Here is a 16633-nt window from a genome sequence, read left to right as displayed (position 1 = left end):
TTCTCCACCAGCCGTAGCAGTCCCTTTTTCTTGAGGATAACACTGCTCCCGATGAGGAAGCTGGAGAAGACAGCCAAGCCCAGGCCAATGTAGAATCCATAACTGTTTTCCAGCCGAGTTATCCAGGAACTGTCTGAAGTCCCATTCTCCTGGATAGAGTCAGCTGGGACAGCACTGCTGATCACTTGGCACACGACCCGGTGGGAAAGGCACGAAAGGGTGATCAGAGACCCTTGGAGATAAAACACCAAATTACTGACATGACTAACAACAGTCTCCCTACTCCCTTGGGCTCATTCAGGTGTCCCCCTGCACAGCCACCCATGCTGTCACCCTAACAACACCCAAAGCTCAGGACACCTCTTTACTCACACGTGGAAATGGCAGGGTGTTGTCTGACAGATTTATGGCCTGCAGTTCAAGCATCTCTTTGACACTGAATGAGTCTACATACCGAGCTGGCAGGCCACAAGGACCTCTAAAAATAATTTGAATTTCCAAATATATAAGCCAGAGTCTTGCCACCGAATTCCAAAGTTATGGAGTTGAACTAGGCCTTATCAACATTTAACCTTGTTGATCCAAAGGCTTTGGTGCTTTCCAGCCAACTAATCCTCACACCTGCCAGCTCATCTGCACTTGTAACTTTGGGTTTAATGTGGAGTGATGCCAACACTGCAACTGTGCATCTGTTCCTACTCTGTGTGCTGAGCTGTGTCATAAGACAACATCAGATTCATCTCGGACAATACATTTCCTCTACTGTTTAATGGTTTTATTCTACCTAATTGCAGAATGCCTGAGAGCTCCTAAAGCCAAACCCAGTCCTGCCAATGTGGAAGGACTGAGAGCAGGCACAGTGTTCTGCTGTTAACACCAAAAGCACTGCAGCTCTGTGGCTTTGGCCAAGGTGTGTTGGTGTGTGGGGGTGGGAAATTGCTGAGTTTCTTCCTCCCCTGACACTCCTACCACACCCAGCACATCCTTCTATCGCAATCTTTACTCCAAGTGTAGTAAAGATGGTGTGACTGTGACCATGAGGAACAGAGCAGCCAGGTGGAGTACAAAAGTCTCTTTGTAGTAAAAGACTTCATTTTTTTTTTTTCCTGAACTCACGTAGGAATTATAGAGCAAGTATTTGTGTCTCTGCAGGCAGGAGTGTGGAATGGTTAAACTGCTCCCAGCAGTGTCAGAAGCCTGGGCATGGGCCCCACATTTTTCCTGAACCAGGAGCCTGGCTTACATTTTAAGCAGCTGCAATCCCTGGCCCCAGCTCACACAGCTGAGGTTTTGGATCTGAACTGACTATAAACGTTTTTCTAAAGGAAAAAATAGCAGTGGCTTCCTAGATGAGTTTCCAAGGGTTCCCTAATAATACTTTTTTTCCTACTAGGAAAAACATTTTTGATCGTGGAAATATTTCCTGGGGAATAAGGGGGGAACTTGCCTCCTCGGCTGGGTGAAAATCTCCACAAGGTACTACCGGGCACAAGCAAAAGGCAGCGGGACGAGATGATTACCGCATTAAGTAATCCTTAAAGGAAAAAAACCCAACTCCTGGCTTCTCTGTGCACTCTAGGGCTGGCAGAGCGCGGTGCCGGCTGCTGGAGTTTCCCCATTCCTATACAGACCTCAAAAAAATAAAAAATAGAAGAACCCCCGAAGCCAGGAAAAAGCCCAAAGCAGAGCAGTGACAGAGGACAGCCCCAAAGCCGGGGGGTGCGGCGGGCTCGGCCCCGCGGTCGGAGCCGGAGCGGCCGCGCCGTCCCGGACCCGGACCGGGACCCGGACCCGGACCCGGACCCGGACCTGTCCTCTCCTGTCCCGGCCCGGTTCCGGCGCTCCGCGGGGCCGAGCGGGGCCGGTCCCGCTGCCCCGGGGCTGCACCCACCGTTGCTGCAGCTGCTGTTCGTCTCCAGCGGCTCCATTGCCTTCGTTCTCCGGCCGCTCAGCGCATCCCGGGCCGAGGGCAGGGCCGGGCACACCTGAGCCCGCCCCGCTCCTCCTCCGGCCCGGCCCGGCCCGGCCCCTCGCTGGGCTGGGAGCGCTGGCAATGCCCTGGGGTGACTTGCACGGTCCCCTGGGCCAGCCCCGCATCGCCAGCCCTTGTCCCCATCCTCCCAGTCCTTGTCCCCATCCCTAGCCCTTGTCCCCATCCCCGTCCCCTCCTGCCCGGTCGGTGCGGTGGCATCTCCGGGGGGTTTTGCCCCTTCGCACAGAGCCGGGACGCAGCTTCGGCCGCTGGGTTTCGAGGCTCCTGCCTCTGGGTTTCGAGGCTCCTGCCGCTGGGTTTCTCCTCTGGAGGGTGTTTTCCTCGTTGCAGAGACTGGAGAAGGCGCTGGGGCAGCAGGAGGGTGGCTCGGAGGTGTGTGAGCCCAGGTGCGGGGTTAGTGTGCGCTGAGGGGTTGTGCAAAGCTGGGGGCTGGACATAGGTGTGGTGGAAACAGAAATTAAAGGAAAACGAGAGAAATGTTAGTGACAATGTCAGGTTAATGGCTGGACTCGAGCTTAGAGGTATTTTTCAGCCTTTTGGTCTGAACAATATATGAAGGTTTTAAAGTTGTTAGGGAACATCCAAAGAAGGGCCACGAAGATTGTGAAGGGTCTGGAGGAGAAGCCATGCGAAGAGCAACTGAGGTCACTTGGTTTGTTCAGACTGGAGAAGAGGAATCTCCATCAACTCCCCCTCCCAGGGCAACCAAAGCCTCCCTTGCTGATTCTGGTGTGCAAATGTTTCAGAGTGTGTGGAACACCAATTTTGCCTTCATCCCCAGCCTCTCTGCCGACCTCCCTTGTTTTGCCTTCATCCCCATCCTCCTCTGCTGACCTCCCTTCCTGCATTTGTGCTCAGTGGCTGTGTGTACAGAGAAACCTATTGCTGATAGAAAAGTCCTTTCGTTGCCAGGTTCTGCTGTAGGTCAACAGAGGTAAGTAAAACCAATAGTGAAACAAGAGCTTTGCTCCAGCAAGCTCACATTTATAGGTAGAAAGGGTCCTGTCATAAGGCAATATAAAGATATAAGATTTGCAGGACCTGAACATGTCTGAAAAATGGCCTTTTTTTTTTTTTTCCCATAAAATAAATTGCCTGTTGCGACAGGAATTGCCCTTAGACCATCAGGCTGCAGCATTGCTAACACCTCATGATGCCTTCATTCAGTGCCTGATCCTATCTCTGAGCAACTGTTTTCTCCAGCAAATGTAATGCTCAAGTGCTTTGTGACTCATTTGATTTTAATCAAGTCTGTTCATCCATCACAGTCCTGCGGGTCACTGGCTGGGAGAGACGGTGCCAGCCAAATCCCACGTCCTCCCCTTTATGACGGGGCACTTGATAATCAATCCAAATCATATGGCAGCAGGTTTTGAAGTAGGAAATGAAACTTGTACTAATTTATCAATGTTCTGGGAGCAACTTCTGCTGCTGTTATTTATTATGCAACCAAAAGGGACAAGACCCCGGGCAAGACAATGATAGTGGGATTTGGCCTCTGTTGTGTAAATTTACTGGCTGATGCTGGTTAGGAGCTATTCGTGCAATGTGTGAATACAGGGCTGGTTGTAGAAAACCATTGTGATGGTGAAGTGGGACAAGTATTTGCTGTGTTTGCAGTGCTGGCTGCCTGTGCTGTCTGGGGGAATTCATGTCCCCTGTCCCCTCCAGGCTGCTCTTGCTCTGTTCACACTGGTGCTTGGGGCTCTCCCCTTTGCTGGACCTTTCTCAACACCCTGGGGTCTTGCTTGTAGCCAGGGAGGCCTAATTGTGGTGTGGTTATTGGTGGCTAAACTGTGTCCAAAATAATTTCCAAGCTTTTTCAGACGAGTGTTGTTGACATCTGTGCTCACTGTGCACAGAGGTGTGAAGGAGGCAGCAAATTATAATGGAAGGGATCTGGGGTTAAAATAATCTTTTTGGTCGTGGTGCAGCTTCATGCATTACTGCCACAGCATGGTGCAGGCAAAAGAAAAAGGCACTTTGGACCACATCTTTACCTTCCCCTGTCAGCTTGATTCCTAAAGGAAAAGGCAGATGTGATCACATACCCGTGTGTTTATGCACTCCTTTTCATCCCCAAAGATAAATTTGAGTCTGTGGGCCACTTCTGCCAGATTTGACAAGGGGTGAGACCTCCAAGAGAAGCCATTCTAAATCCTGGGAAGATAAACATGATGAGCAAAACGTTCCCAAAAGGAGGGGACACTGCAGTGTGAGCTGGCTCTATCAGACACTGGGGAGGGAGTGTGCCTGGGTGACACCACTGAGGGAGAAGCTTCAGTCAGATTTTGAAATCAACCATGGATACAAGTGTGTCACGTATTTCCTTCTTTCTGGCACAGGGACTGTGGGGGGTGCAGCGTATAAAATCACAAAGTCACAGGAGTTGTGTTTGATGGATTTAGCAAGGCTGTGTACAGCAATATGGGGGTAAGGAGCCAGGTAGGGCTGGCATGGAGCCTCCTGTGCTTAGTCAAGGGCAAGTTGAGACTGATAACAATAAAGCAGGGATGCAGCCAATGCCTTTTTTATTGCTTCATATCCTAATTTTAATGGGAAGGCTGTAATTAAGGGAATTTAGCTCCAAGCTATGACCTCATGGGTTGATACATCAGATGCTGCCTTAAAAATAACTCATCAGAAATCAGGGAGTCTTCCTTAGCAGCTCATCTTTTACCAATGCAGTTCCTCCTGAAATACTGGTTTCCAGGCCAAAACCTTGACTGGAATCCAGGGGGCAGAACAAGGCAGCTTTGCATGCAAATAACCTCTCCAGCAACATCAAAAGGCTGTTCTTTCCTCTGCTCTTGTCTGCTCATCTCTTCTGTTCTGGAAAAAGTGATGGAAAACTACTGAGTACCAACTGTCCTCTGTTAAAAATAATGGTGGAAGTATCCTGCTAACAGGTGATGGAAACTTTTGCCCTTGGATGTCTGCTAGGCATGGTTTCTGTGGAGAGTTTCTGAGCAGCTTTGCAATATTCTGCTCTGGCTTTGTATCTTTTTAGAGCTCCAAGGAGCTGTTTGCTGCTTCAAAGAGAGGGTGAACACTTTTTCTGGCAATGATTTGATAAGGTAGGGGTTAAGGGAATTGCCTGGTTTTGGATGATTGCAGCACTACATGAAAGGATGCCCAAAGCTTGAACGATTGAACTTGGATGAGCAGACAGCTTTTAATTCAGCCTGTCTCAAGGTAACCACGTCTGCAGTGGCTGAGGCTGTTATTTGGTGCCACCAGAGTTTAGACAGCACCAACAGAGACAGTTCCCAAGCCTGCCACAGCCGTGGTGGGTTCTAACCCTTGTGGTTCTGCCCTCCCCATGCCAGTGCATGCACCTGTGGGTCTGTGCTAAGCTGCTGAGCGATCCAGGGTCACTGGGCCATAAAATACATCCCGGCTCCTTTCTCCCAGGGTTGCTAAATACTTTATGCAGGTCACTGTGGCCCCACAAAGCCTCGTGTTGGCAGAGCAGGAGTGGTGGGCTGGTGATGGACAACAGTGGGTGAAGTGACACGTAATCAGCAGATCGTTTGTTTGCAGACTTCTTATCCGGAGGTGTTTGCATCAGAACTCCAAATCAAGCAAAGCTGCATGTGAAAGGCACTCCTGACTTGCAGAGGGGGTCACAGAAAGGGTAATTTTGTTAAGCTATTGAAAGAATAAAACAATCATTAATGAGCTGTTCCCTGCATTAGTGAAGCGACTTTTATCTGGGCATGTAAACATATTTAGGAGCATTAGGAAGAAGGAAGATGGGGGCCTGTATCTTTGATACTGCTCCCTTAGGGCTGGTTGTTCAAAATTCAGAGCCTTGGACCCTGAGACTCAAAGCAAGGACTGATTCTGGCTTCAGGTGAGACCATGTGAACTCTCAGCACTTCATAGGGCTGGTGTGAGAACTGGGGTGTCCATGACACAGCAGCTAAAATTAGTTTAAAAAAACAAAAAAAAAAGAAAGGAAGAAAAAAACCAAAAGAGAAATCTTGACAGGAGAAAGGATAAAAGCCAAAAAACCTGCCCAGTATCAGTGGCTGATGCAGGAAGAAAGTCCTGCTCTCCTCTCTGCCATTCCCTGTAGTAGAACCATGTTGAAATCAGTAAATATTGGGCAACTTTGAACAATCAAACAGTCCTGCACAGCAGGGTATCACCCAGAGAGCTGCAGCACAGCCTCAGAGCACATTGGAAAGATCAACAGAGCTGCCTGGCCATGGTGAAAAGTTCACTTCCAATTCTATGTGAAGAATCATTGCATTTCTGTTCCTCTCAAGCTAGGAAGCTGTTCCCATGAGGAAACCTTGGGAAGAAGCTGTGAAAGGGAACAGCAGTTAGTGTTTGGGCTGGAGCTGATGAGCACAGGAGTCCAACTCCCATAGACCCATGTCAGCTGATTCTCCCTAATTCCTCAGCTCCCAGATCTTTTCCCCTTGCTTCCCACTTCTCTTCGGTCAACAGCCACTGCTGCGTCTTGGGTGCTTTCCACACAAAAACTAAGAATGGTTTCAAATGGAAATTTGGGAAAATAATAGCAAGGAGAATCTCCTGGAATAAAAAAAGGCCCCTGTGGAGTTGACAAGGCTGCAGTAATGAGAGGAAATTAGCACCTCAGTTTAGCTTTGGGTAGAGCCTGTCAAAATCTGTTAAAAATGATTATATGATTTTCCCTTCCCTGACCCTCTTATACTAGAACAAGTTTTAAAATGAAAAATGTGTTGTGCAAGAGAGTTCTTCTCAAAAATCATTAACTTTTTGATAGGAAAATATGTCTGTTTTGGTGTTGGCCACAAAGCCTCATATGTTTTCCTTTGGTTTTTAAAAAAGCTTGACATTTTTATCAAATTAGCTTTTCTTTTGTGCAAGGTACAATTGAAACCTCTCCCCAAATAACAGTTATCACAATGATGATGACACCACAAGGTAAATTCTGCCCATTTCATGAATGAGCCCAATTTTTATTTCTCTTCATCACAAAAGTAATCCCACATTTGTTGTACACATTGTTGGTTGCTGTGTTACGGGACATATCACCAGGTATCAGATGCTTTACTCTTGCAGAAGCACTTCTAATGGAGATGGAAGCTTCTGTTGGCTGAATTTTAGAACAACAGCAAAAAATAATAATACAAAACAAAAATATCATCTTCAGCTGCATAGCAAATATGGATCAAAAATTTAACACTGTATCAGATCACAAGCGTAAATATACCTCACCATAAATAAAATTCATTGTACAAAATAACTCAAGCAGCTTTTCATACAAATATGGTACATTTGACAACAGTTTTTGAGAATATTTTCTTGGTTTTTTACACCTTTGATTCTTTTCTCTTTTGTTCTCCAATACACATGAACCTACTGGACTGGAGTAATGCAGGAGGAAAAGGACTAATGTTATTCAGTGCTACTAAGTGCTGTCAGAATTTAAAAGGAAAACCACTGAAGTGCTGAATTTGATCTAGTTTGCTTCCCCTTTCTATTGCAGCATTGCAAGTCAAGTGTAGCATCATCCCAGAAAAGCATGTGCACTGCCAACAGTCACATTTTATAAGGGCAAAGCCAGAGGGAACATGAAAATAACCCAGTCTGACTTCATTCATGACACAGGCCATCCCTTCTCCCTGTAATTTCTGTATGGGGCCAACAACTTGTCTTTGGAGTAGACATTCCAAGTGGTGGCTGGTGAGTGCTGGGCAGTTTGCAGACTACTTTAGCATAAGCAGGAAAATATAGGTAATAAAAAGCAAGTCCATTGTCAGTGGGCTTGAGGGGATTCAGACAGGGATCAACATTTCCCTAAGAAAACAACATTAGAAGTCTGCAGATTAGAAAAGACTTAAAAATATAGGACTGAAGCACACTGCAAGGAAGACTCCCAAACTTGGCAGAAAGTCTGCAAGTATCCCTGACCCCCTGGCAATCCATTATTATTTAGCCCTACTCTTACAAATTTGCTCCCTATTTCCATAAACAATTATGACATTTAAAAAAGCACGGGAGGAAAAATAAAAACATTTTCAATGGACTTGTTTAAAGACCTAAGCCTGGACCTTTCTCATATACAGACAAAGAGGGTGAGAAAACTGAAGCTAAGGAGAATATTAATCCTTGAGATAATCAAAGGACAGTAACATCAAATCTCAGAAATTAAGACTGTGATTATTACTAGCTGATATCTCATACTACTTGAGCAACAAGGCAAAAAATCTGCATACACTCTACGGTCAAAACACTTTACATTTTGTTCATGCACTTTGACATTTTGCTCAAAACATTTAATCCCTTGGAATCTGGAGGGATTTTATATTTTTGCTAGCAAATCCGAGGGCAACAAATAGATTTCAACTACCTGTTCTTTCAAGTACAATCTGTACAAGTACAACAACTTTCCAGTGCAACTGTGTTTTGCAGGGTTGTAGGGAATTATGGCAAAACTACAGGAAAAGAATGCAAACAGATTTACAGATTATTAGGTGAAATATCTCATGACTCACTCCAGACCTAAACTGATGAAAAGAGGGATTTAAATTCACCTTGCTGTATCCCATTTTGTCTAGCTAGCTGAGACTGGGCCATTTGGTGCAGTTCATCCTTTTGTAGCAACTTCTTGTTCATGCTGGTTTCCAAGAAGATTCCAGCATTCTACAGCTTGTCAGATGTAATAGGACACTTAATCTGTGCTGTGCCTAAAGGTGGCTCTGAAAGTCAGACAGGGACTTGTGCCAACTTTTCAGCAAGACTTTCATACCAAAATAACAAGCACTTGCTATTTAGGTCAGGAAAAATAGGATCTTGGTCGGATCTATCTTCCTTACATCTTGTTTTCCACAAAAAATAAAGTGCTTGATTCTTCTCTTCCTTTTAAAAATATATATCTTTAGATACCCTCACTCCAGTTGAGTGGAAGTGTTGGATCATGATGGAATGCCAGAACTGACATCCTGAGAGGAAGAGTAAGTGGAGAGCAAGCCCCAGATGCTCTTCTGCTGCTCTTCCTCACGGCACGGAGGAAAGAACTCGCTTTGGTGGGCTGGGTCCTTCCCTGCCACGCCAAGATTTCAGCCAGACTTCCTGAGATTTCATTTTACTTTCAGATTACTGTGCTGCACAATTTCCCCCCTGCAGCTGAAAAGGTCTGTCTCAATAATAAAAGGAAACTCAAGGTGTGAAAATGTCCAGCACTTGTCACATGTGTTGATCATTGATTATCAAGGGAGTAGGTGATGATAGTCTGGGAGCACAAACTCATGCCACACACCAATATCTCCTCTTGCCAGCAGTAGTTTGCTGGCTGTTGTTCCTGGAGACAAAAAACTCCAGCTCAGATATTTCTACTAATTGATTAGATGCTCCCTCTGAGAGAATAAATGCCCAGGCTCTGCCTTTTTAACATCTGTAACAGCATGCAGTTTACAAGGCATGATGAAATGCATGGAACAAATATATATCATCACATCTGGACACAGCAATTTTTGATGTGGCCAGGCCAGAGCTGAGGAAACACTGCCAGTGGTGAGGCTGGCATCATTTTCTCTTGGAGCACATGGTTTGATCTCCTTTCACATCAAGCATAAGCTTTTGTATCACTCCAACGACACTGCTGAGGGTTAGAAGCAGGTTAGACCAGGAGTTATGAAATTCTCCTTGAAGTTCCACCTGAATTTGTTCTCAATATCCAGGGATCTTAGATTAGCTGAGTGGGAAAAGGCAACAGACTCCAGTGTTCTCTCTGAACATCTCTGAACTTGGAAAATCCGGGGTATTTTTTAAAGCTTACCCTATATTTTATCTTTTCTAAACAATCACATAATTTCTGAGTGATGGGAAGCTTCCTAAGCCCTGCTGGTAGTCACCATTCCCTGGAGAAAGGTATTTGTTTGCTGTGCCACTAGGAATTTGTCTAAACCAAGGGAAAATAGCATCCCAGAACACACACAGGTGACACACCCTGGCTCTCCCCCTTGGCTGAAGAACAAAGATCCCGCATGTTCAAGGTAACTACACCTGTATCCTGTCAGCACCAGTGATTATTTCCACCCAAACTAAGATGTTTCAGAGCACATTCACATGAATGCAGCCTGTTCTGTAGTCCACAGGAAATCTGGTTTAGTCCACAGATGTGTCTTCAGGGGAGAACCTCTGCATTAAAATAACTGGACGTCCCATAGCATGGAAAAAGCCAGGCCATTTTCTCTTTCCCCAGCTCTCTGAAGTGCTGAGGAGTTATCTGATGACTGCATCATTGCTATCCTCAAGCCCACATGCCAAAGCTCATGGAAACAACTGCTGGAAAAGCCAAGGACACAGCAGAGAGCTTTGTGCCTGGGTCAGGCATCCATCCACGACCAGCCTGGCAGGGCTCCTCTGCACCCAGCACTCGATCCTCAGGGCAGTGCCATGGGTGAGATACTGCCTTCATCCCTTCTTCCCCTCAAAGAGTGGATCAGGGACTTGTCTTCAGCCCCTCCTGCTCCTTGGCTGGTGGCACGTGTCACGGGGGTGTTGATTTGTCCTGCTGCTTCTGCGGTGGGAGCGGGTTCCCGGCGCCGTGGGAGCGTGGAGATCTCCCACCTGAGGCTGCAGTATGGCTTCAGAGAGATGTGTGGACTGGGTGAATCACAGGGAAAACCGGACCACTTCATGGAAGAAAAGCACATTTTGCCCACCCACCCCCACCCCCCTCAAGTCCGAAAGCTACGAGTAAAACCGATCACAGGGATGGTACAGAGGAACATGCACTCAAACGGGGCGAGGGGAAGGTGTGTCCTCGTGTGGTGAGGCAGACCCAGCCTCACTCCCTTCTCAGGCCTCACACCATCAAGTTTACCCCTCCCAGCTGGTTTGGGTTCAGTCCCTGCTCCCTTCCCAACCCGTGCAGGGTCCGTGTCCACACTAGCAGGTGGTGGCCAGCGACTGGTGGATGGGGGGCTGGAAGCAGCGCACGTGCTCCACCGTGGAACTGTCTGTTTCCACCGACTTCATGTACTTGTTCAGGATGGCAAAGATCTCGTTGTTCAGGATCTGATACTTCCTGATCCTGTCGGCCATCTTCTTCAAGGGCTGGAGGGACGGTGAGGGAGAGAAACAGAACATGAAGGCTCTTATGTCATCTGACCAGCTAGGAAGTAGCAGCACCTGTGCCCTGCTGCTGGAAAGCTCTGCTAAGGCAAAGCAGCTCTAACACATGTTCCTGTTCCACTTAGCACCTCGCAGGGACCGGTGACTCGCTTCATTACTGGGTTTGATGACTCAAGACAGAGCATTAACAGGATCGCTGAGTGGTCCTCAGTTAACCACTCCGAAGTCTAGGCTCCCAGCTGCTTATTGATAAAGCCAGTGAGATTACAGGATGGTTGCTGGAAATACCAGCTCCTCAGGTCCAGCTTCCCAACCCCAGGAAGAAGGGAAAAGCTTTGGGAGAAAAAAGATTTGATTTTCAAGCCAATTAAAACCTTGGCCTCTCTGCTGAGACTGCAGATGGAAACCTTACAGCAAGGGCAGCCAGTAGGAATAAGATTAACACCAGGCTTTGTTGTAATTGATGAGTTTGGACAAAGCAGGATAGAAAACAGAAAGAAGCGTGCTGGTTTGGGTCCTTTGGGACCTCACCCTTCAACTTACCACGTTTTTTATGATTTCATCTTTCCCATCCTGCCTCTGCACCTTCAGCAGGTGGTAGCAGAAGTCAAAGAGGTCAAAGCGCCGTTGCTGTCCAAGGAGAACAATGATAGAGCAACCTGCCCAGTTCAGACCATCTCCAAAGCACTGCCTGGGGGGAGGAACAAGGTGATGGGTGGGGAGAGATGACAGGATAGAGTTAGGCAAGAGAAGTACCATGGAACCAGGAACTTTCTTTGGTGAATTCCTAGGGAAACTGGGTTCAGTCCTGCTCCTAGAAAGTGAGTATACACCTAGAGAAAATTAACCCAGAAGGAGATAATACAGAATTACACCCAGGCCAGGCTGTGTAGGATGAACCACATAGTAAGATAGGTGAGGACCTAGTATTGGGTTGTTGATCTACCCATCTCCTGCCTGTCACCTCAGGCACATCCCTTTACCTTGCTCTTTCCTCCAGCTGTTCCAATACAAAGCTGAGCACAACCAAGCCCTTTCACCAGGAACCCACATTCCCCCTCTACCTCCACAGAGGCTCTCACTGCAGCTGAGGGCACCCCGGGGGCTGGCTGGCCCCGTCAGCCCGCGAGCAGCCGTGGCAGGAGCTGGCTGGGGACACTCACTCTGCCGTGAACTCGTTGGTGCCCACGGGGATGCAGTACACGAACTGCATGGCGCTCCAGAGCCGGTGGAACTCCACGCACTCGTCCACGTGCATGACCCCGTTGGTGGGGGGCGGCCCGCGCCAGATGGGGTCCTGCAGGTAGCTCCGGATGCGCGTCAGGATCACCTCGAACATGGAGAGCCCGCAGCACAGCCGCTCCTTGGTCAGCAGGTCCCCCTCCCGGGCGATGGCTATTTGCTGAGGACAGGGACAGCCAGAGGGACACCAGTGAGGATGTGACCCACACCCACTGGATTTAACGCTGCCTGGTCTCTCCCCGGCTCTGTCGCCTCGTGGGAGGTCCAACCTTACCTCTGATGGCTGCTCCCATGGCACTTCCCACCAGACAATGCTCATCCCTCCAACAGGAGGCTCAGTGTGGTGCTCTGCTCTATTTCACCAACCTCACGATCTTTTGGAGTAACTATGTACGTCAGAACAGCAGAGCTGAAGGCAAAGCTCTGACCAGAAATACTGATCCTTAATTCTGTTAGCATGCTGCTCTGCCCTCTTAGTGCTACTCAGCATTTCGTTTCAAGATTTTCATTTCATGATTCATTTAATGGGTTTCGTCTCATGATTTCTGCAGATTATGAAGATAAAACAGGAGAGAACAGGGACATTTTGCTTCCCAGGACATTGCCATCATCTCTTCAAAATGCAGATACCCTATGGCTTTCTTGATTTCTTTTGTAGTTAGGGTTAAAAAGCTCTGAGGAAGATGAGAAGCCACTGCAAACTTGATACTGAAAAACTTGGGGTTTATAAGAAAGCCAAATAAATTTTTCCTAGATGTGGAAACTTTACACGTGTGGATAATTTCTGTGACATCCCCGCTCAGCTTTAGATACACAAATTTGGAATAGCTCCACTGGATAAAGTTATTTTGGCTTTTACACTAGAGGCAAATTAAAAGAGAATTAACTTCATTTCAGCCCCACTGCTCCCCAGGATGACAACAAAAAAAAAAAAAAAAAAAAAAAAAAAAAAAGGGATTTAAGACAAGCAAGCAGTGCCTTCCCCCAGGCTCACTGAGAGGTGCAAGCGTGGGGGTCTCTCTGCCCTGATATCCTCTCAGCTGCCCCTTTTCCTGCTGTTCCAGTGGCAGGACTGACTTCTCTTTGCAGTGCTGCCAAAAATAACTCATGAAATGGGAGCTGGGTGCTGTCAGAGCTGTGCCTGTGGCTGTGGGAGGCTCTGGCTCTGCCGTGCTCACCTTGGCAGAGGAGTGGCTGCACAGGCAGAGCCTTTCACCCCTCCCACCACTCTGGAACAGGCACACAGAACAAGTGTGACATTGACTGAGACCCTGCCTATCCCAGAAGACTTCCCGGAGCTTTAAGCACTATTTAAGCATTTGCTCCATTCCCAGCTGTCCCTGCAATGCCTATAAAAATGTTATCCCAATCAGTCACGACGGGGACTTGCAGCAGCTGGGACAAAGGGCAGGCACATGTCCTGGCCAGACATAAAGAACATGAATTATGCTTGGTTTACTTGGGTCATCTTCATTCCACTCTGAAAAATGCATGAATGTGCCTGCACATCCCCATTCCTGATTATCAATTTATGCTGGCAGTAACCTCAAGCATTTTTAGTTTGGTTGCTCTTGAAATTAGAAGCTTTGCAATTCCTGCTTGTGCCACAGTTTCAAGGATGTTCTGGTGACCTCAGCTTAATTAATATTCAACTAACAGCAAATATCAAGGGAAAGCTGTCATCATGTGCAAAGGCCATATTTGGTGTGGGATCCCTTGATCTGTTAAAAGCAGGAACGGCATCACTGGTTCCATGGCACACACCTGCATGTGTTTGCTTGGCAAGTAAAGGTTTATTTCATCCAGCTTTTTAGCTAAAGGCTTTACACTGTCCCTCTCCTCACCTGCTCCAAGCTCTTATGGGCACAGATCTGCACACACTGGTCTATCATGGCAAAATGAGGGCACAGTAGAAACAGAGCCATTACAAATATAAATTAGGTGTTAGCATTACTGTTTGCTAAAACGTAGTGATAAAAGGGACACTTCTGAGAACAAACTTCTCCAGTGATCCTAGTACACGATTTCTGAAGAAATCTTAATTTAGAAAGGGATGCATCTGGCTTTCAGTGTAGGTAGTGCCACTCAGTTATGCACATTCACAGACAGAATTTGGTTCTAAGACTCATCACAGTAAGACCAGTCTTTGATACAGGACTACCATCCTAGGGTAGATATCTTAACACGGGCAAAGCAGCTGCAGAGCTGTTGGTCCTGTGTTCAGAGCTGCCTCACAGTCTGGGGTCCCACTGATTTCTAAGATCAGGAGAGGAAGGATGCTCTCAAGGTAAATTGCTACAGGATGCCACTGTGCTGACTCAATTATTCCTTCTGTCTTCAGAAGCAAATGCTCTGATTATTTCCAGGGAAGAAGCCAGACTGACCAAACACTTTGAAAACCTCTTACTAAATACCTTTATGGTCGGCATTAAAGGGGAGAGGATTCCTTTAATGAATCACTTTGACCCCCCTGCTTCTTTATAAATGGTCCATCAAACAGCTGCTTCTGGATTTCCAATGCAAAGTAATTATTTACAACAATCATTGGCAGTTTTCCTGCCATTGCACAAATCCAGTTTTGATTTTCCAGTTTTTGAACCTCTTTTACAGCCTGTATACTGGTGAACTTGACAGAACCCTACCCAAAACCTGCAAAAACCCATAGATCCTCACTATAACATGCATGGGGCCACCTTTTGGGAGAGGCTTCGGGCAGGCAACTTCAGCTTAGATTCTGGACAATTGTTACAAGATGTTTATGCATTCTGTAGGAAAAAATCCTGTATGGCCTGTGTCCAAAACTGCATTTCCAAAATGCATGTCCAAAACTGCATAAAAGGAGCAAGCTTAGAAGCTATGGAGGCATCTATAGAAAGCAATTCTTGTGTTCATTTACATTTGAGCTCAAAAAAAAAAAAAAAATCTGGTACCCAACTGTACCTGTGTGATGAATATGGGAACAGTTTACAGAAAAATAACTTTTTAGTGGGACATGAAATATCTTTTGTTTTCATCACCATTATAACTACAGCAGAGATAAGCAACGAGTGGACTCTAATAGCAGAATTCAATGATGATTTTGCATGGAAAGAAGGAGAGATAGAAAGACCAACACAAAGACACGAAAACACAGAGGTGAATTCTTTTTCTCGAGTGTCTCCTTTAAAAGGAAGCGTCTACAGAATAAGATAAAGTCCTCAGTTATCCAGCCAATTTCTCTGTTTCAGATGATTTCCAATGATTCAAAGTTCAAAATGTCCTTGATCCATGAGAAAAAAAAATACAGGAACAAATATCAACCACTTTCTGCCTGCCATAGATCTGTCACCTCCTACACCAGCTGACTGTTCGTTCCATTCCCTCATCAGTACATTGCAGGAAAAGGGTGTTGATTCATTTGATACTTGAAAGATTTTTATCCCATCAACCCCAAGTAAATGGGCACTTGAAGTTTGATTATTACTATCAATGGACCTCAAATTTTGCCCATTACACTGATCAGTCTAGGGAGATACTTTAAACAGTACTGAGTTTCTGTACAAGAGGTCTTTCCCAAGCTGAGACCCACGTCAAGAAGACACTTAAATGGAGCAGTAATTTTAAGCATTTGCTGAAGTTCTAAGCATGTGCTAGGAGGGAAACCATTCTCAGATGTATTCCTTGACAGGGATGAGCTTAAATGGACCCCACTGCAATCCTAAAATGGGATCCCCAAAAGTGATGGCAATTGATTTTTAGGATGGCCTTGCAAAGATTCTCCTCAAACCACTCCAGCAATTCTCCATCTTTAAAGTGGAGATGAAGAGGTTTTTGGAGTTGTTCTGATTCAGAACTGGCTTCTAGCACACTTGCCTTACAGCTCCCTGCCAGCTCTCCTGACTAGAGGCAGCAACACACAAATTGTTTGTGGTGCCTGGACCCACTCACAAATTTCCCTTCAGAGCATTTGCTCGGGCAAAGATTCGGATTTGCTCATCCAATTGATGTTTTGGGGGAAAAATCAACCAATCAATAAAAAAAAAAAAAAGATCACTTTTCCCAAGGCCATGCAGGCCATGTGGGGACTGCTACGAGTTTCCAACAGCCATCCCTTCCAATGCAATCCTTACCTGCGGAGTGCCCAGCCTCTCTATTAGGGGAACCAGGTGAAGTGGGGCATACTTGGCTTCGAGACGCTTCATGCGCACCTCCAAGCGTTCTCCTTCTGTCAAGCGAGCAGCAAACAGTGAAATGAGAGGAGGAAGTGGAGACCCGCGACTTTCCGCAGAGTTTGCTCAGAGCTGCCCCCCAGCAACCATCCGGGGAGACTGTGGGACCAGG

The 16633-nt window shown here is 46.6% G+C and overlaps 1 protein-coding gene across 3 annotated transcripts in view; it reads right to left on the bottom strand.

Moving 5' to 3' along the window:
* Positions 1–6914: 6914 nt before the first annotated feature.
* Positions 6915–16633, bottom strand: part of CYFIP2 (cytoplasmic FMR1 interacting protein 2) — a 50603-nt gene continuing 40884 nt past the window's right edge. For 2 of the 3 annotated variants that reach the window (XM_053956662.1, XM_053956663.1), the window contains exons 28-31: positions 16423–16517; positions 12235–12473; positions 11615–11762; positions 6915–11053 (exon numbers count right to left, since the gene is read on the bottom strand). In XM_053956662.1, the coding sequence (XP_053812637.1) occupies positions 10886–11053; positions 11615–11762; positions 12235–12473; positions 16423–16517 (650 nt within the window). In that variant the 3' untranslated portion in view covers positions 6915–10885. Of the gene's footprint in view, positions 11054–11614; positions 11763–12234; positions 12474–15489; positions 15573–16422; positions 16518–16633 lie in introns of those variants that run through there. The other variant, XM_053956664.1, reaches the window with a different exon arrangement.

This window comes from Vidua chalybeata, chromosome 15 (assembly GCF_026979565.1).
Source record: "Vidua chalybeata isolate OUT-0048 chromosome 15, bVidCha1 merged haplotype, whole genome shotgun sequence".
NCBI classification, from domain to species: domain Eukaryota; kingdom Metazoa; phylum Chordata; class Aves; order Passeriformes; family Viduidae; genus Vidua; species Vidua chalybeata.
This window is presented reverse-complemented; position numbering and strand designations above follow the sequence as displayed.